Source organism: Echinops telfairi, unplaced genomic scaffold (assembly GCF_000313985.2).
Source record: "Echinops telfairi isolate 266 unplaced genomic scaffold, ASM31398v2 ScPeMD7_7473;HRSCAF=8511, whole genome shotgun sequence".
In the NCBI taxonomy this organism is placed as follows: Eukaryota; Metazoa; Chordata; class Mammalia; order Afrosoricida; family Tenrecidae; genus Echinops; species Echinops telfairi.
This window is the reverse complement of record NW_022111377.1, coordinates 9,583,300-9,604,983: the sequence shown is the minus strand read 5'-3', so window position 1 is coordinate 9,604,983 and position 21,684 is coordinate 9,583,300. Positions and strand designations below refer to the sequence as shown.

The following is a 21,684-nucleotide window of genomic DNA, read 5'->3' as shown; positions in this document are numbered from 1 at the left end:
AAGCACACTTGTACATATGTTGCCATCAACATTTCTAAAACATTTTCTCTCTACATGAGTCCTTGGTATCAGCTCTTTTTTCCCTTCTCCCCACCCTTGTGAATTCTTGATCAATTACATAGTATTGTTATTTCATGTTTTACACTGTCCGTTGTCTCCTTTCACCCACATTTCTGTTATTCATCACCCTGGGAGTGGTTGGTTCCTCCTTTCTGCGCCCCCCACCAAACCTGCCCCAGCATTCTCCCCTCCTGATATCACTACTCCCACTACTGTTGCTGAGGGTTTTGTAGGTTCTGCATTCCATGTGTCGAGAGCTCTTATCTGTACCAACCAATTCAAGAACTAGAGGAATGATGTGTGTTTCATCAGTGCTATACTGCACCCTGGCTGAATCGTCCCTTCCTTGTAACCCTCCTGTGGGGGAATGTCCAATTGTCTACAGATGGGCTGTGGGTCTCCACTCCAATCCCCTTCTTTCACATCATATAATTGGTTGGGATCTTTTGATACCGGATATCTGATCTCATTGATATCTCATGATCACAGGGACTGCTGTGCTTCTTCCTTGTGGGCTTATTTGATTCCCTGCTAGAGGGCTGTTTGTTTAACTTCAAGCCTTTAACACACCAGATGCTATATATTTCTATACCATCCACTTTCTTCACCACATTTGCTTATGAACTCATTTTGTCTTCAGCGATCATGTTGGGAAGATGAGTATTAAAGAGTGCCACGTTATTAGAATAAAGAATTCTTGTGTTAAGGGAGGCCTTCAGTAGAGGCCCAAAGTCGGTCTGCTGTCTTAATACTTAACATATAAATATATGTACATTGGCCTCTATCCATTTCATTATAAATTAATATATTTACATACATACATGCCTATACCTATACCTCTATAAATAGCTTTTGCCTCCTACTTATTTCCTTTCACCTTCCTCCTGCCCCACTATCATGCTTACCCTCCAGTCAGATCTCAGGAATTCCTTTTGGATACATTGCCCTGGATCAAACTCCACCAGGTATTACACGCCCTCCTCACCATCAATTTTAAATCTCTTGCTGTTCCCTTATTCCTAAGTGTGTTGGATTCCCCCTGTCCCTCCTCTCCCATGTCCCTCCAGAACCGCTGTCCTGTAGTTTTCTCCTCAGGATTGTTTGTCCAGCCTATCTTATATAGATAGACATAGGGCAAAAGAAAAAGAAATAGACAGTTCCAGGTCTGTCTGCTGACCCTTATGAGTGTTTTTCAATTGGGTCTGATGAGATGCCAAGCCCTGTCCCCCAAGTCAGGAGTCTATTTTCACGATTCCTTGGGGACTTGGCTACTTTGCTCCTCTCGCACTCCATTTGCATCCCCCTGCCCCTGCCATTGTGCATCCTCTCGCTATACTTATTCAAACTGTATGCTGAGAAAATCATCAGAGAAGCTGGGTTATATGAAGAAAAATGTGACATTAGGATTGTAGGAAGACTTATTAACAACCAGTGATATGCAGCCAACACAACCTTGCTTGCTGAAAATAAAGAGGACTTGAAGCACTTGCTGATGAAGATCAAGGATTACAGCCTTCACAATGGATTACCACACAATATAAAGAAGTCCCAACTCCTCACAACTGGACCAATCGCTAACATCATAATAAATGGAGAAATTATTGAAGTTGACAAGAATGTTGTCGTGCTTATGTCTACAATCAAAGCCCATGGTAGCAGCAGTCAAGATATCGAATGATGCACTGCACTGGGTAAATCTGCTGCACACAATCTCTATAAAGTGTTACTTTGGAGGACTAAGATGCACCTGCCCCAAGCCATGATCGTACCCATTGCCTCCGATGCATGTGAAAGTTGGACATTGTTGGCAAAGAATATTGAAAGTATCATGGACTGCCAAAAGAACAAAGAAATCTATCTTGAAAAAGTTAAGAATGCTACTTAGAGACCTGGATGGCAAGACTTCATCTCGCGTACTATGGACACACTGTCAGGAGAGATCAGTCATTGGAGAAGGATGTCTATCGTGTTTGGTCAACGACAGGGGCAGTGTGAACGGAAGGCCCTTGACATGAAGGATTGATACAAGGGCTGCAACAGGAAAACACTGGTGAGGATGCTACAGGACCGGCAGTGTTTCCTTCTGTCTTAGGAGGGTCACTAGGAGCCAGAACCGACGTAATGGCACCTAAAACCAGCAACAATCAACATGTAATATAGTTTATTTAGAATCATGATTTTTCCCTTTTTTATATTACTTATATGACAACATCCCTTGAATTTGTTTTTCAAAATTGCAAATAGTAGGTTTGTTTTTTGTTTGTTTTATGTTGTTTTGTTTTTGTGTGGGCCACACCGAGAAGTAAACAACCATTTAAAATTCTATTTCTAAAGATAAATGCATTCTGAATGTCAAACATCTAATGTAAAATTTCCTAAAATACAACCCATCTATCAATTCAGTGTGCATTCCAAATGTGTCCCTGCTCACATAAACATCAAAGGTCAACAATTCCTGCGCAGGAGTTCTGTTTTCACAATATTAATTGGTACAGTTTGGTTATCCCACTAAGTTAATGCTAGTGTCCTTACATTTTGAGGAGGGGTACAGACTTCCTTCATAAGGGATGCTCTAGGAAGCATCGGCAAAGGTTCTCACCCAAGTCTACATCATATTGTTCCAATGCAAAGCATGAATTGGGGATGGAGGACCGAAGACTGAAGTCAGTGGATTGTATTTAAACAGCTGCCTTGCATGACTTGGATGCACTCTCCCTGATTTTTCAACACTCTTCAAACATGAGAGGATGAGGATGAGGGGAGGGGCTTTGAGTGACATAAACAGTTAAGACATTCAGCCACTAACTGAAGGGCCATAAGTTTGAGTCTACTACAAGGTACATTGAAATAAAGGTCTGGAGACCACCCCTCACCCCCCTCAAGCAACCATTTAAAGCCCTGTGAAGCACAACTGTACATACATGGGGTCACCAAAAATCAGAGCAGACTCAATGCAATCGGTACTGGTAGTTGTATGGACACACCAGTGTGAGCTGCAGCAGTGTTTAACTGGAGCAAACCTTGGCACTCAATAAATATCAACCCGTTATCACATCTGAGGAAGCCAACAGTCAGCTCAAACAAGCGTGGGGCATGGCGATGCCTTAGCACATCCCACCCTGGCTTTTGCCTCCCAGTGAAAAGGCCTTTGGTTTTCTGCCCCTCGCACGGGGGCTTCATCAAGCTCATAAGTCTGCCTTCTATAAACCACAGGCTTAACCATGAAGGTTTGGCTGCCACGGTCCGGGTCAGAGGTAGAGGCTTTAACACGGCTATCTCTTCGCATCCTAATATCATCAAAAACATTCTGAAACACTCAATTGTCTACAGCATTTCAACCAATCCATTAAACCTAATTTGTTCCAGATCCTTCTTGGAGTAAAACTTTAAACTTGAGTTAAGTCTTTCTCAACTAAGGTAAAGGCAGTAAAATAATTATTTCAAATTGCCAATATTCTTATGTGGGTGGGCTTTATCCTAAGGTTTGGTGAATAATTCAAATAGATGGTGATCTCTAGAGGACAGGACGTTAAGAAAGAAAGAGGGGGGGAAGGTAAATCTATTAAGGTACTAAAAAATGATCAAACGTAAAGGGTTTTTTGCTTGTTCTATTTTGTTTTGCTTTTAATGACAAGACCGTAATGCATAGCCAAGTATGAGGCTGAAAGGACACGCTGTGGAATCTGAACCACAACCTGGACGGGAAGAGAAATGGGGTACTGAAATTCTACCTGCATTAAGATCTCCATGCAGTGTTTTTGGCCTGGATTCTAGAAAGAGAAATCCAAAGTAAAAATGGTCTGAAAGAGCCTGGACTCGGAGAAGGGAAACGTTATTTAAACAATCCGTGTTGGAGTCATGGAAAGCAGGCCGTCGCCACTGAGAACGAGATTCTTGAACAGGGCCAAGCCCACAGGAAGTGCAAATTATAACCAGACAGCACAAACATGGAAGGCAGAAGTACAGAAACAGCCATCCTTCAGGGACCAGAGTCCTGCAGAGAGTTTTTGTTTCTTTTGTTTTTATCAGTGGGTCCACGAACAGTGGTTTGACTTGGCAAATTCAAGTCGCTTTGTCTTATCTATAAAAGAATAATTTTTCTTTTTCATAAGCAAAAAAAACAAAACAAAGAAAATCTGTTGCTAACAAGTTGATTCTGACTCATAACTTCCCTGTCGAAACAGTCAAATGTGCCCTGTAGGTTTCCCAGACTGAAATCATTATGGAAACAGACTGCCGCATCTTTCTCCAACAGAGCAGCTGGTGAGTTCGAACTACAGACCTTTCTGTTAGCACCCAGCTCTCTATCCAGGGTGGCACTAAGGTTCCTCTGCCCTTATAACTGCCTCGATCTGGTTCCCATTACTTTAGAATACAAAGACACCAATTATTCCCAGAGCAATGGTTCCCAGCTCAGTCTCATGCATGTGCTTTCTTGTACTTTCTCAAAGTCCCTCTCCCCCTGGCACCTCCAACACACACACCTCTCTTAAAATCAAGATATAAAAGGAAGACTGATGCGTATATCTTTTCCGTTTATTGGCAATTTCTTTTGTTTCTTTTAGTTATCTTGAGGCTCTTGAACAGACTGCACCATGAGTTACCCCATAACTGAGACATTATTCAATGTCTTTTGCTTGCCTCTCAGTACTCCAGCTTCCACCGTCAACTCTTCCTAAGGGAAAAATCTGGCTGTTCATTATTTCAGAAAATCTGATTGAGGAGAAATGGCCACTGTTCTTCTCAAAGCCTCATGTTCTGACACTAACTCTCCTTGGTCTTCTCCGGTTTGCCATGTTGCCCGCTCTGACAGGGCATACTTTCTCTCGTGGAGGAATTGTATTCACTCCTTACTGTCTAAAGTTTCTGTAGGCTGAGTTAGCAGCCACTGAATAGACCTCTAAGACATACCTCTAAGACAACTTTCTTGGACATCCCCTTACAAAAGGGTCGCGGGGAAGAGACCAGCCAGTCAGGGTGCAGTGTAGCAACGATGAGAGTCTTTCCTCTAGTTCCTAAATGCTTCCTCCCCACCCACTACCATGTTCCCAATTCTACCTTACAAGTCTGGCTAGACCAGGGCATGTACATGGTACAGATAGAAACTAGAAACACAGGGAATGCAGGGCAGATGATCCCTTCAGGACCAGTGCTGAGAGTGGCAACACCAGGAGGGTAGAGACAGGGTGGGTAGAAAGGGGGAACCGATTATAAGGATCTACATATAACCTCCTCCCTTGGGGACAGACAACAGAAAAGTGGGTGAAGGGAGACATCGGACAGTGTAAGATATGACAAAATAATAATTTATAAATTATCAAGGGTTCAAGAGAGAGAGGGGAGAGGGGAATGAGGAGTTGATGTCAGGAGTTTGCGTGGAGAGCAAATGTTTTGAGAATGATAAGGGTAACAGATGTACACATTTGCTTTACACAATTGATGTATGTATGGAGTATGAGGAGTTGTATGAGCCCCCCAAAAATTATTTTTAAAAAAAGACAACTTTCTTTTCCCTCAAGTTCTTTTTAAGATGTTCTTTGAGTTTTATTTATTTATTTTTTTGGTTGAGATATCTTCTTTTGGCTATTGTGAAATGTAAAAACACCATATTGAAAGACTTTTTAAAAGTCTTCAAATCATCAGTGAAATGAATTAATTCTTTGGGGCATGGTTTGCTTGAACTTTATAGAAAATCAGGAAAAAAATAGTGATTTTTTTCCCTCCATACAAATCCTTAAAGTTTGTGTTTTAAAGAAAGTTACATGGAAGAATGACTTGCTGGGGTTTCTCCACTTCGATGTAATTATAGACAAAGTGGTCCATAAAAGCAGACTACCATCTTGTGTGCACTAGGCATACCTGAAGTCCAAAGACAAGTTGCAAACAAGGAAAAGATACTGTGTATTACTTTTGTGTCACAATGTCCTTAATCTTATTTCATGTAACCAATTTTTAACTACCAGTATATTGCCCACTCTGGCTACAAAGTATCCCTTAATCTATAAATTCAATCTTTGTGCTGCTAATCTTAAAGTCAATGATGCCAAAGTAAATTGATGAAGAGTTATGGAAATATATGATTATTGTGATTGGTTCCCCTTTTCTCCCCCCACCTTCCCCTTCCCCTTCCCCTTCCGGTATGGCTACTCTCAATATTGATCCTGAGGGGTTCATCTGTCCTGGATTCCCTGTGTTTCTAGCTCTTATCTGTTCCTGTGTACATGCTCTGGTCTAGCCAGATTTGTAAGGTAGAATTGGGGTCATAATAGTGGTGGGAAGGAAGCATTAAAGAACTAGAAGAAAGTTGTATGTTTCATGGGTGCTATACTGCACCTGACTGGCTCATCTCCTCCCCGTGACCCTTCTGTAAGGGGATGCCCAGTTGCCTACAGATGGGCTTTGGTCTCCACTCTGAACTCTCCCTCATTCATAATAATATAATTTTTGTTCTGGGTCTTTGATGCCTGATACCTGATCCTGTCGACACCTCATGATAACACGGCTGGTGTGCTTCTTCCATGTGGGCTTTGTTGCTTCTGAGACAGATGGCCATTTGTTTATCTTCAAGCCTTTAAGACCCCAGATGCTGTATCTTTTGATAGCTGAGCACCATCAGCTTTCCTCACCACATTTGCTTATGCACCTGTTTGTCTTCAGCGATAGTGTCAGGAGGGTGAGCATCATGGAATGCCAGTTTAATAGAACAAAGTATTCTTGTGTTGAGGAAGACCTTGATGGGAGGCCCAATGTCCATCTGCTACCTTAATACTAAACCTATAAATATATTTACATAGATCTATTTCACCATCATCATATATAAACATGTTTACATATGTATATGTATTTAGACCTGTGTAAATGCGCTTTGCCTCCTAGCTCTTTCCTCTATTTCCTTTTACTTTCCTCTTGTCCCACTAGCATGTTCAGCCTTCATTTGGGTTTCAGTAATTCCTCTCGGTTACATTGCCCTTGATCAAGCCCTACCAGGCCTCCTACACCCTCCTTGCCATTGATTTTGGACCACTTGTTGTTCCCTTGTCCCTGGGTTTGTTAACACCCACTTCCTTTCCCTCACCTCCCCCTCCTGTGGCCCCCCGGAACTGTAGGTCCCCTTGTTTTATCTTCCAGATTGTTTATCCACCTGGCTTAACTAGATAGACATGCAGAGATAATCATATGCACACAAAAAAAGACAGAGCAAAACAAAGCAACAAAAGAAAATAAAATAACAACAAAAAGAAAAGCCTATAAATAGTTCAAGGTCTGTTTTTTGACCTTTCAGAGTGTTTTCCAGTACAGTCTGATGGGGTACCATGCGCTGGCCCCAAAGTCTATTTTTGGTATCCCCCCTGGGACTTCATTGCTCTGCTCCCCCTGCTGTTCTGTTGCACATCCTTAGTGTTTTCCCTGTGTGGTGGGGTCAGATCTGGCACAGTTCCTGCACTGTGTCTCCAGTGTTGTACACTATGGGTCAGTGAGGGATGTTTTGTCTTGTGGTGCCGGCCCTATGGTCATCTCTGTGGATTGGCTGCTCTGAGTAGGAATATTGTCCTCAGGGCTTGGTGGGCCAGGATGTGCTCCACTCTCTCTCCCTCCCCCTGTTTGCTCCTGCATGCTCTGATCAGACATGTCCCTCTCCCAGAGCTGTAGCTTCAGTGCTGTCCTCTGAAGTGAATTCTGGGGGGAGAGGGGATGTCCATGTAGTGGGGATTGGGGTCAGCCCCTCAGATCTCTCTATTGGTTCCCAGCTTCATACCAATATGTTATCTTCATCTCTTGGAGCACCAAGTCTGATCCCTTTTTCCCTGTGGAGATATAAACAATACCCTCCCCTTGGGTGGGTTAGTGCCCTGTTCCCCCTGGCAACATTTCTTAAGCGTGAACGGGCACTACTAAAGAAAGAAACATATTCTATCAATCAACCCCTCTCCTTGCTGCCCATGGGGCTCACATTCTCTTGCACTAAGCACAAATTGTGTTTTCCTGAGTAACCAGTTGTAAATATTTGTGAGTGATGATATGCAGGGGCCGCCCCAATAGAATTCCCTCTGTTTTGGAGAACAAATAATGCCCTTCTCTTTAAGGTATTATGTTACCATTGCTTCTGATAGCAACAGCAGCAGCAGCAGCTATAATCTTGGGAATAAATAATCACTTCCTAGTCTTTCCAGGATCTTTTTCCTGTAGTTTGGTTAACCATCGAGTCAGCCTAAGTGACATACTTCTCAGCAACTCATGTACAAAAAGAAAATGATACGCGATAAATTTCAAAGCAAAACATCCTGTAGGTTAGATGGAAACACAGGGAAGAACTTTGGAGATTTCCACAATTCTGAATGGTATGTCGTATGCTTATCTAGCACATTCTTTATCATTAAACACCCTTGGACATCCTTCTGGCTGATATGGCTGCTCTCCACCATAGGGCCTGGCCTTGCTCTGGAGATGTTAGCAGGCTAACTCCATTGAAGTCCTCACCACATCGCTGCACTTCATCATGCTGGTGTTTTGCCCACTGGTCTTTAGCATTGGCTTTAACTACCTTGCCTCTGAAAAACACATCCTATCTCTTCTAGTACAATCTCCTATTATTATAAAAGGCCTGGGGGCACTGGTGGGTAAGCTTTGGACTGCGAATCATAAGGTCAATGGTTCAATCTCAACAGCCACCCAGGAGGAGAAAGATGAGGCTGCCCGCTCCAGTAAATGTGTATAGGCTCAGAAACCCTGTATAGGATTACAATGGGTTGGAATCAGTACAATGGCAGTGAGTTTTTATTGTAATGATGTTCTCATATTCTCCCCACACTAGATCTTACCTATCTTGGTACGTTAACCTACCTCACTCAGCACAACTTTGGGCCATCTCATCTCTCTGAGGTGTTCCTTGAGATAGTCCTTTTAAACCACCTTAACCTCCCTTCTCCTCTGTCCTTCTAAGTATGTTCCCTGAAAATTCTGCCCTTTGTGGTTCAGTCCGCCTTCTCCACCTCTCAACCTACTGCTGTCCCTACAGAATGACGCTGGTGAGTGCTTGCTGGGCAGTCAGAGCGACTAACCTGGGCGGTCCATCGTTTGTCATGGTGATTGTTTCTTCTCCCCATCCTCTTCATTGAGACCTGGAGAACGCATTACTCCTGTACCTTCTGCCCAATCTCTAAGACTATCATTAGCAGGTGACCTCAAAGCAAGCACAGTTTCAAAAATCCATCCCCTGTCCGATCCTCGCATCCCCAAACAAACAAACAAAAAAACAAATCAATGAGCCGACTCTCACTCATAGTGACCCCACAGGGCTGGCTCGAACGGCCCCTGTGGGTGGGTTTCCCAATGAGAGGAGACATCCTCATCTCTCTTCCTTCGAAAGGAGCTCCAATGTCATCACGGTACCATCAGAGCTCCATCGCCCCCTGCGCCCCATCCTCTGCCTCGTTCTAACACATTCAAAGGGAGACTTCTTCTAGATCTAGATTTAAACTTGCTGTGTTAATTATCCTCCCTCCTGTATCTTTAACTACTTTTCTAATGTTCCCCGCCCCCTCTGGATTCTATAAAGGTTACCTTTCCCTACCCTCAAAATAAATGAACATCCTATCCAGGAATGGGCCTCCCACCCTTCCATTTATAACTTAGGTATCCTTGGAGGCCCGGTAGCTCAATGGTGAAGTTTGATGCTAACCCGAAGTGTGGCAGTTCAATCCTACTCTGCGTTTCTATGGGGGAAAAGGGTTGGAGATCTGTTCTCATAAAGATTACAGCTGATAAAACTAGCTGGGGCAGTTCAGCTTTGAGTAGACAATTGGCTCAGCAGCGACCAACAACAATTTGTGACCCATACCTTGTACTTCTCTTTTGTTCTTTGAATTTTTTTCCTCATATTAAAAAATACTAAATGTTCATGATAAAATTATATCTCCTGATACATTTTTCAAAAATCTCATGGAAAGGTGAAATTAAAAGAGAATGGAATTTCTTCAATGAACCTTTTGAAGTCTCCTAATATGTGCAAAAGCAGTTTGAAACCGCCAGCCACTCTGCAGAAGAAAATGTTTCAGGTTACGATATATTTTCCTCTGATAAAAACGATGCTTCTAAGAACAGATCTGTTTTATTTTGGTGTTTTCCTATTTGAAGGGCAAGGTTGCCGCGTATCTCCGAGCCATTGAGACTCACTTCAAACGGAGAATGAAATCAGCATTTAATTTCACACTTTTTCAACGAATCATCTATTTGAGAAAACCCATTCATTCTTTACCAGCCTGAGTTCCACCTCTACCAAACCCTTGCTCTGGGAAGGCATCATCCTTTCCTAAGTGACACATCTGGTGATGCCAACAGTCTTCAGCCTGTTTTCTCTGCAGCATTGCACATTGCTAGTTGCTACCTTCGTTTGAAACATTTTCTATCGAGGCTGCTGCAGAAACCCACTTTCCTGAATAGCCCCCTCCCATCGGATGTTTCCTGGCATGGTCCACTAGAGTCAACACTTGCCATTTTACGTGTGTCTCTGAACAACCAGACCGGCTTAATAAGCACTGATGGGGAACAGAGCAAACACACTGAACCTCAGACAGAGGCTGGAGGATCAGCCTGGTGCTATTCAGACCTTGAGAAATGAAGCTGAAGAGGCAGGCAAGAACCAGAGCCAAGAGAATTGCACATGTCATTCTAAGGCGTCTGGACTTCATCCTTCCGTTTGCCAAACACATTTCTCTAAGTCCTTAGGACATGCTGCACGTTATTGTTTCACCTTTTGTGATGTGTCCCACATCTGCCATGTAGGAATTTTCATCTTCATTCCACAGAGAGGAGCCTGTTGCTTTTACCCCTATGACTACAAAGAGAAACTGTATAAAAGTAGGCATGCTTCTCAGCAGGCCTCTCTCGTCAGCTGGTCTAAATGTAAACCTGAGTGGCTTTGATGGAACAAATGAATGCTAATGGAATATTATGTGTCTCTTATTAGGAACGCTCAAAATATTTGTTTAATCTTCAGATAAACCCAACCCAGGGCCCGAGATAAAAATCACAAGTTCTGGAATACTTGAAAAACTACTCAGGATTGAAAATAACCCTGTGCCAGCTCAATGTCCTTGTAGCATGCTCTGGAAAAGTTGTGTCCATCACCCTGTTCTTCCGAGGGAAATGGTCTTACAAGTTCAGAAACATGGTGCTCAGACTTCCCAAAAGCTGCTCCTCGGCCCTATTTGGTTTTTTCCTCAGGGTTTCACAATGCTCCCTTTTTTTATTTACCACCTCAAGATCCCTCTCCCCACACCTGGTGCTCCTCATTGTAACTGACCCCAGTATATGGTGAGAGTTCCCTGGGGGGCAAGTAGTGATGCTTTGGGCTGTTAATCAAAGGTGTGGAAGTTCAAGTCCACCCAGAGGAACCACCAAAGGAAGGCCTAGAAATCTAGGTTCCCCAAATCAGCCGTTGGAAACCCCCTGGAGCCCACGTCTATTCTGACACACATGGGATTGCCATGAGTTGCCAATAGCGACAATAAACAATCAAGATTCCCTGGATGCAAATGACAAATACACTCCATTGCTAACAGAAAGATGGGGGACTCATGTCTACCCAGAGGTGCTCAGAAGAAAGGCCTGCTAATCTACTCCCAAAACATGAGTCACTGCAAACCCAGTTGTGCACAGGTCTACTCTGACACACTTGTGGAGTCTTCATGGATTAGAACTGACCAGATAACTGTTTATTTTTCTTTTTGTTTGATATATATGAGATATTACTGGCTTGATTCCAGACCACCACACTGAAGTGCATCACCTGGCTTTTGGGGTTCTCAGTGCATATATGAGTTATTTTTAACATCGCACTGCGCTCTATCATGTGCACTATAGTTTGCAATAGTCTGTCCATGAGCAAAATGTGGCACAGCGACACACAGTGAGCACACACTGTTGGAAAGATGCCACCAATAGACTAGCTCGACTCCGGGTTGCCACGAGCCACCAATATGCTTAAAACAAAAAGCAAACAAAGAAAGGTAGTGCCTGCAAAGCACAGTAAGACAAAACTTGATAAAACGAGGCACACCTGTAATGAGAAGGCAGTAACTTGAGAAAAATGATTCCTGCCTGAAACAGTGCCTCCACATAGTCTATCCTTTCCTCTCCGGGGAAATTACTTCTGCTTAAAGTCTTAGCCTTACAAAATGAGCTTACCAGGAACACGTTCTCCAGGCAGCTGGAATTCTCCTATCATTGGAGAGCGGAGGTGCATCCATCTTGCCACTCATGTGCTGCTGATAAATCAGAGCTTACCTGGATTCTCAGGCAAATCACATTCACTTCGGAGCATAGCTATTGCCTAGTGTTCAAGGGCCACGGAAAGATTACATCGGACAGTGTCACTGTGTGTGATGTCTCCTTTCTCTCTGTTTGCAGCCTGCAGCCTCCCCAGAGGACACCCCAGAGCTTAGCGCCTTTTTGCAGAACTCAACTATTCCTCGCCTCCTCAGGAAGAGGGATGCACCTGTGGTGGAGCTCCACAGACAAAGCCCTGCAAAAATACTGGTGAGTTGTCCCCCCGTGTGCCATCCCTGAGTGGCACAGAGGGTTAGACGCTCCTCTGCTTACCACAGAGTTTTTGGTCCAACCCCACTGAGAGACACCTCAGAAGAACACTCTGGCCATCTGCTTGCAGAGGGTCCCAGCTCTGAAAATCTTACAAGCACAGCTCCACTCTGACACAGCTGGAGGCACCATGGACCCGATGGCAACTTTACTGCATCCTAAGGTGCAGAGGGGATGAGCAGTGATGTTGGTGTGGACAGAAGTCCCAAGCAAAGGTGGCTCTGATATCTGTATTGTTTTCCAGTCTCCTCCAGTGCACAGCTCTGCCAGACATGTTTATAAGCAGCATAGGCTGTGAGGCAGGAACTAAGGAGTATGCACAATGGAACTTTTGCACTCCTCTAAACATCCACGGGAAGAAACCCTGGTAGCACAGTGTTACCAGTTAGACTGCTAACCCTAGGGTTGGGAGTTCAAAGCCACCAGTTCCTCTGTAGGACAAGGATAAGGTTTTTGGAGCCTGTAAAGAGTTACAGTCTCATAGACCCACAGGGGCAGTTCTATCCTGTCCTATAGGGTCGTAATGATGTCCTATAGGATCAAGATGTCCTGTAGGTTTGAACTCCTTGGCAGTGAGGAACCTCCACGGAAGCCACATTGGAAAAGTACTGATAAAAATGTAAACTGTAGCCTTGAATCCATTTCAAGACCACCAGGGCTCCATTAGCAGCTCATCCCCAGACACGAAGCTTGGGAGAGTTTACAGTGAGTTTACAGAAGCACTCCTTGTTCAGCAGGTCAGCTGTCGATGAGCCCCAGAGTCCTTTGCTCCTCCAGAAGAGGTGAAAGGAAACGTTTAAGGACCCTCGGAGACTTAGTAAAGCCACTTAGAGTATTCTAGCCTGGATTTACTCATCCTTTGCCAAAACTGTGGACATCATTTATGAATGTTTTCAATTCAAGTCTCTTAACCCTATTTCTGGATCTCCTCCCATGAACAGTCGTTGCTTAGCCATGGGATGAGGGCACAGAGTCCAAGTCAGCGTTCAGCCGACCTCATTGTGTGACGGGAACTCTGTTGAAATCCTAACCCCTGCTCCTGTAAACATGACCCTGTTTGGAACTGGGTACCAGGGAGAAGGGTGATGCTTCAGTAAGTACTAAAAAGGTGGGGAGAGCTTTGGAATTGGGAAACAGAGAGGCTAGAGGAATATTTTTTTTCACTTGATAGTAAAATCCTAGATGCCTTGCAGAAACTGTTGGTAGAATTACAGACATTAGGAGCAATTCTGATGATGGCTTGGAAAGAATCCGGAGGGGTAGGGGAGACTTCCAATGTCATTACTGAATGTTGCCAGAAATGTTGACGGTTGAAAATGCTTTTGGTGAGAAAATGGGTTCTGTTCTTTAAAGTTACCCACTCACAGGATTTCTGTTACTCTAGCTCTAGATAAATTCTGCTCCCAGAAAGATTAAACCATGAAAACCGTACCTGCAGTGTTACTGTGCCGCATGGGGTCAGTAAGAATCAGAACAGACTGGACACCCAACCACAGCCCTGGGTAATGAAGAGCCTGCGTCCTGGGTGTGAGATTATGAACACGCTCTCTCGCTACAAAGAAGTGGCCAGGGGTTATCTCCAAAACCACGTTCCCTTCGCACACAAAGGAGGTGTGCATTAGGGCTGGGAACAGAATGAGGGCGGCTGCTCCCAGTGCCTGGGGCAGTGGAGGGTGGGGGTGAGGGGTTCAGGGGAAGAACCAATGTTTCCTGCCCCGAAGCTTCAGTGGGAAAAGCAATTGGAAAAGCAAGACCTTGTGAAGCCAAAAGGACAAGTCCAGTGCTGCCAATTGAAAACAGAAAGACAGAAGGGACACCTGGAACATGAAGCCGTGGGAGGGACCGAGGAGGGAACAAAGAAGAGCAAGCGGAAGCAGACCTGGGAGAAGCCCCTGAGCAAGGAGGACTCTGTGGTTCCTCCCAGGGTGCAGCAGAGTGAGAGCCATTAACCCCCCAAGCCCACGCTTCTGGCACTGTCAAGAACAGTGCTCATCCCCCAAATCGGGAAGCCCTCCGAGGCTCAACCTAGAGCCTTCTTCCCACCTGCCCAGCACCAGCAAGCTCAGCCGGGCAGGGGCAACGCTTAGTCTGCTCGCCATTGCTTCCACGGTGTACGGCATGGTGCTGTGCTCAGACAAATGTGTCAATGGCAGAGGTACTCATTTTCAGAGACATTGTACAGCGTGACCTCTCGAAGTCACTCCTGATGACACGAATACTAAATCCTATTCTAATGATCTATCACGCAGTTTGAAAGACAAGCATCAGTAATGACTAAATTCACGAAGCGCCCCACCTGTGGACTCACTGCAGTAGCTCTGATGACAAGGTGCCAGCATGCTTTCGGAGATGTAGTCACTCCAGCCAAGTATGAAATGGAAAGAATTCTAGATGGTGTAAAGTGACACTTGAGAAATCCTACTCCTGACTTTGGCTTTGTGTGGACTGAGGCTGTGGGTGCTGTCAAATCAAATCCAGCTCATAGTGACCCCACGTGTCAGCGCAGAGCTGCTCTGGACAGTTTTCTAGGCTGTACCCTTTCTCCAAGAAGAATGTCTGGCCTCTCTCCCCTAGAACCGCTGGGTTCCAACAGCCAGCCTAGCAGTCCTGTGCTTAACCAGTGCACTGAACGGAATAATAATAATACATTGAACTCTCAAAACATAAAAAAGGAAGGCTAGAAAGAATTTGCAATAGAAAATATTTAGAATGGAGATGTAAATATTAAACAATTGTTTGCCCCATCAACTAAAGCTCCAGCAACAAATGTGTGTGGGAGAGGGTGGGGGTGGGGGGGGTGGGCACATGCATGTGCTGAGGGGAGGACAGGTAGGTTCTAATAAATGAAGACAGACACAGGCCAAGCCAGAGAACCAACTGTGTGGTGAATCAGATGTCCTAATATCCAAATAACTGCCGTGATACTATTTGCCCCAGGCCAAAGAGACATTCGTAGAGAAGTGGAGATGATTCTACTGGAAAGTAAAAATAAATAAGAAAGCTTGCCCAACCCTTCAGAACTACACTGTTAACTTCAGGCTCCATTCATGCCAGCAGTCACAGGAGCAAAATCTTAGAAAGCAGATATGCTGGTTCTACGAGAGCACTTTCTATTCTAGGAGAGTCTCTGGGTTATGCAAACTTGCTCAGCTGCCTATTTGGGGTTTCTAGTGCACTCAAAAGTGACTCAGAAGAAAAATCTGGCAAAATACTTCCAAAATATCAGCCATTGAGAACCCAGTAGAACACAGTCCTACTCGTATGTACGTGGCGCTACCATGCTTGGAAGTTTCCTCGAGGGCAACTGGTTCTGTTCCATGAGCATCACCCACTCCAGAATTCTGAACCTTTCAGAGTCCCTCAGGTGCTTCCAGATTATATTTTTTCTAATCTTCCTCCTCTGGTCTTGATCACCTGACTGCCTACACCAAAATGAAATGAGAAATCCCTAAGATGCTCCTCTATGGAATTTTCATCCAGGCCTGGTGGCACAAAATGTTGGCAGTTTGAAAACTACCCCATGGCTCCTCGGAAGAAAACCTGGCAGTCTCCTCCCATAGAGACTGTGGCTTCTAGAAAAGCCTTTGGGGAAGTCAGTGGGTCTTTCGGCTTTGTCATAGGAAGGCAGTGTTTTAAAATCCCACTCCACACCATACCTACCAACAACCAACCACCACTCCTGCTTTATAGACCATAGATGTGGTGTACAGACAGGGTCTCAAGACCCCCATAAGCTGCTTGTCCCCAGGCCCCACTTCTCCTTGAGCTCTCGGCCCAATAATTTCTGTTTAGAAAGCCCCACATCTAAGACATCAGATGATACAGAGAATGCATGTTGCTTTTGAGAAATACAAATAGGGTACTGCAGTGGGAATCCTGGGAAGGACTGAAATGACTTCTGTTCTGTTCCTTTGTTCCATTACTCACTCACTGCCATTGAGTTGACGCCCACTCATATTGACCCCATAGGACAGGGTAGAACTGCCCCTGTGGGTTTTTGAGACTGTCACTCTTTATAGGAGTAGAAAGCCCCATCTTTCTCCCATGGAGCAACTGGTGGTTTTGAACTTAAGGGTCTTTCAGATCACAGCCCAATGTGTAACCACTATTCCAATGGGCTCCTGTATAAAAAAAAAAAATCACTAAAATAAACCCCAAAATTATTAAGCTCCATTAATTCTAATAACTTATCTTAGTCTAGTACAGTAAGATAATGCAAAATCAAATTAATAATAATTCTAAAATTCCTGAGCCCCATCACATAACCTTTTATTATTATTCTTACTAGAAGCCTGTTGTCATCCAGTCTATTTCAATCAGTGACCCTATAAAACAGGGCAGAATTGCCCCCCATTGGGGTTTCCAAGACTGTTCTTTATGAGAATAGACTGTAACATCTTTCTCACACATCAGCCATTGGTGGATCTGAACCATTGGCCTTTGGGTTAGCAGCTGAGTGCTTAACCACAGGACTCCTTCCATATTAGTAAGATCGAATACAAGGATGAAATACATGCATATCCCAGCAGTGTGTCTCTTTGATAAAAAAAAAGTTTGCAGGAGAAACAATAGAAAACAATGGTTGACATTTATAGAGTACGAATATGCAGATGGGAAAAGTTCTCTGGGTAATCAGTGTCCAAACATCTAGGGACTTTTAATATGTTATGACATCAAAGTTCAAATATGCTTCTCAATTTCCTCTTCAGTGAGTACCACCTGAAGACACTGAAGTGCTAGAGATGGATATTATTATTTTTTTATCATTTTATTGGGGGCTCTTATAAGTCTTATTAAAATCCATATATCAATTGCATCAGGCATATTTGTACATATGCTGCCATCATTCTTTTCTAGACATTTACTTTCTATTGAGCCCTTGGTATCAGTTCTTCTTTTTCCCCTGCACCCTCATGACCCCTTGATAGATTATAAATTATTATTATTTTCATATCTCACACTGTTTCTGTTGTTCTTCCCCCTGGAGGGGTGTGTGTGGTTGTGTGTTGATCAATATGCTAGGTTCCCCCTTCTTCCTCTCCTTTCCCCACCTTCCCCCTACCCTTCTGGTATCACTACTCCCATTCCTGCTCCTGGGTTCCATGTGTCGTGAGCTCTTACCTCTTATCTGTACCTGTGCACACGCTCCAGTCTAGTCCAAAGTGAGAGGCGTCACTGGGGTCATGATAGAGGGGGGGTGAGGAAGCCTGAAGGAACCAGAGAAATATTGTGTTTCATTGATGCTTTACTATGCCCTGGTTGACTAATTCTTTCCCTGTGACCCCTCTGTGGGAGATAGAGATGGATATGCTTGTGTTTTCTTATTTTGTTTTGTTAATTACATGCATTGTGTTTGTCCTCCACTCAAAACTTTTCCTTCCAGTCTTTCTCATTAAATATTTTTAATGCAAGATAATTTTTAACTTCTGGATATTAATAGAAACTTATAACTTGCAGATGAGGGCCCAGGCAAGCTTGATTTGTATATCTGATTGTGTTAACTTTTTTTATTCTCTTCCTCTTATTGATTCAAAAACTGCAAATCATACAGTTCTCCATGTCCTTGAGTCAAAACAGTTCTGGATATAGAATGATTATGCAAAGTTTATCCTAAAACCAAAAGCAAAATATGATCTCCTACAGTTTTTGTTTAGGTAAAAACAACTTACTGAATTGCTTTCTGATTAGGGATTTCGAAATACATCCTGTGTTGGGATCATAATTTCCAAGTTGCACTGGAACCAGTTGTAAGGGTCTTCTCCCTTATCATCTTGTGCATCTGCTGCTTTTGCAGTTGTCACCCCATCTCTCCTTCTCCAAGATTTCCCCACATCACCATCACTGCTCAGCTCACAGCAGTCTCTCCAAACCACTCTTCAGCATTTGGTAGTACTGAAATGCTCATGCTCCTTGACTTCTCCTGGCTCTCTTCCTACCTTTTGACGGGCCCCTTTCACACTGTTCTTCAAGATTCCACTTCAATCCCTTCTCTTCTTCCCCATCAGTTGTTCTTTCCCTAGGGAATGTCTGCTGGGACCTTAACTCCAGCCATTCCTGGGTTCCTTTTGTCTTTCCACCTGCACCACTGTCCTTGCATTGACTCTGACCCCTGGCAACCCCACTTGAATCAGAGGGGAACTGTACTCCATAGGATTGTCAATGACGGATTTTCACAAGTAAATCTCTAGGTTTTTCTTCCAAGGGGCTTCTGGGTGGATTTGAACCTCCAACCTTTCAGAGAGTAGCCAAGCATGTTAACCATGTACACCACCCAAGGACTTCCCTGACATCCTACCTCTTCCCTCTTGCATTTTTCACTTGAAGGACCCACTCATCTTGATTCCTAGAGTCACCCCATCTCAACATACCTAAACTTTGTTCCTACCCTTTTCCCCCATCCCTCCACTCACCCTTCCCTGCAACAAATTATGCTGTTTCTCAGGAATTCCCAAGCTCAGTAATATCAGGCCTCACCTACCCAGTTCCCCACGCCAGAGAGCCTTCTCCATGCCTCGCACTTTCTCATCCCAATTTCCCATTAGTCACCATGCATCTATTCTACCTCCCAAATATCTCAAATCCACTTTATTCTCTCACTTCTCCCTGCCTGAGTTCAGGTCCCCATTAGTTCCCATTTGGACTTTTAAATAGTCTCATTCTCCTCCTTACACCCCGTTCTTCTCTCTTCATTCTTTCTCCTTCCATCCTCCAAAATACAAACCCGTTCACATTCCTTGTTTTCACAGTTTTACAGGTTCCCCAGTGCCTATAGAGCAAAGCCTGAATTCCTTAACATAAATAGGAAGAGTCTGCGCCACCTGGACTGTCTGTTCCCTATCTTATTTCAATCTGTTTATTAGGCACCTCCCACCGTCTGTTCCCTTCCTTCCACTTTCCCAAGAGCCATGTCCCAGTAAGCCTACTCTATCAGTCACGCTTTCTCACCCTTCAAGTTTAACTCCAAGCATCACCTTCTCCAAAACCATCCATCAGAACTAGCTAACTGGAAGCACTGTCTCCAGGAAGTTTACCAAAACTCCCTTTTGCTTCCAGAGGGTGGGATGAGTGGCTCACAGTGGGTCTATCTGGAGTCCAGGGAAACAGAAAGTTGTCATGCATGACACAAAATACAGAGCAGTGAGCATTTCTGCCCATGCTCCAGGCACAAAATCCCAACGGTCACAACTACCAACTTCAACTCTCCTAGCTTTTCAGTGGCTTCTTCCTTTCAGAAAAGTTCTCATTATATTTCACCACAATCATAATTAGGTCTTGATTAACATATATCACATGAATGATCTCTAGCAGCTTATTTGGAAGTTACAGCTGTTGCTAAGGAGCCTTAGTGGAGTAATGAGTTACATGTTGGGCTGCTAACCTCAAGTCAACAGTTTGAAAACACCACCTGTTCTGCAGGAGAAAGATAAGGTTTTCTATTTCCATAGAGAGTTACAGTCTTCAAAACGCACGGAGCCAGTTCTAATTTGTCCTATCTGGTGGCTATGAATTGGAATCAAGTCAATGGCAGTGATTTTGAGTGTTTAAGCTGTTTGTATCCATTTACATTAATAACTCTTTGTATATATGGGGGGTGAAGGTGGTATAAGGCCCATTGATGGAACCATGAGACTGTATAGACACTTATCCCATCGTTTCAGTCAAATTAATCCTAGAAATCTGTGGGCTAAATGTCACTGAAGCCAGATTAAATTTATGTAAAACCAAGCAAAGGATATGAACTTTGTTTCCATCAATGGTTAGCCGATGCCTAGTAAGCTCCATTTTAACAAAGCTTCACAATTTTTCTTTATTGAAATGAATTACTTAGTGCTTAGGAAATGACTTCGGAGGAAATAGAATGTGAATGTGTTTACCCGAGTCTTAGTACCCTACCAGAGCTTAGAGACACTGATCTGCTGCTGTTGCTCTTTACAGAACTGTACAAACATTGCGTGCTTACAAATCTCCTGTGTGGTGGGACGACTGGAAGGAGGAGAAAGTGCAGTCTTGAAAATCCGATCACGGTTATGGGCCCAAACATTCCTCCAGGTAACAAAACCAACGAATGGACATGAAGCCGTTCCCTACAGACTCAGTCGAAGGGGTGTTTTTTTTTTTTATACACACACTCTCTTAAAGAGAAGAGAGAGAGAGAGAGAGTGTGTGTGTGTGTGTGTGTGTGTGTGTGTGTGTGTGTGTGTAAGAGCTACACTAAGATCAACTGGTCAACTTTCCATCGGGTGATGATAATTAAAATATTCTGAGTTCCCAAGGCAGTAACGTACCAAACAGCTCCCCTGAGTTCACTACTCTGCACCCAGTTGTAGGACACCTGTTGTTGGATCCATGAAGCCCTTTCCCACACAGAACTGGGCCATGGGATTCCCTAGGCTGTCAGCTTTAAGGGACCAGATCTCCAGGTTGTTCTCTCATAGAGACGCGGGGTGGGTGTGAACTACCAACCTTTCTGCTAGCCGCGTGTGCTTAACCGTTGCACAACCAGATCCTGGTATAGTAGATCTTAAGTCAATAGCAGTTAATGAGAGGATTCCATCAAGCATGAGGAAAACCAGAACACAATTCAAGATCTGTGCCCAGAACAATAAAACTAGAAATCCGTTTAGAAGGGAAAGGGAATATTATCCGAGAATAACACTCTTGTAAGTTGGCCCAGCCAGGCTTCTAATCAGGACAGAGTCCCAGTTCATTTCTCCGTATGTGTGATTTGTCGCTCACTTGCTGTTTGGGTTTCGCTGTTTTTGGTCTCTGCACTGCCATGGCACCCTACTAAAGCTTAAAGACATGATCCACGGCTGCTGCTCTTTACAGAACTGTACAATTAGCGAGTGCTTCCAAAGCTCCTGTGTGGTGAGAGTTTAAACATTAAATGTCTCTTGAGAGTAAGAAAATGGAAATTTCCCTTTGAAAACAACTTTGTATTTAAATGATACTGCTTGGCTATGGCCTTATTAATTGAGATCTCTCTCTCCCTCTCTCTCTCACTTTTAAACCAAATAAAATTAAAAC

The 21,684-nt window shown here is 43.9% G+C and overlaps 1 protein-coding gene across 1 annotated transcript in view; it reads left to right on the top strand.

Moving 5' to 3' along the window:
• ITGA8 (integrin subunit alpha 8) overlaps nucleotides 1-21,684 on the top strand; it is a 272,754-nt gene that overhangs the window by 222,555 nt on the left and 28,515 nt on the right. Inside the window, exons 27-28 of the mRNA XM_004712640.2 lie at nucleotides 12,469-12,597; nucleotides 20,593-20,706. Of these exons, the coding sequence (XP_004712697.2) occupies nucleotides 12,469-12,597; nucleotides 20,593-20,706 (243 nt within the window). The remainder of the gene's footprint in view (nucleotides 1-12,468; nucleotides 12,598-20,592; nucleotides 20,707-21,684) is intronic.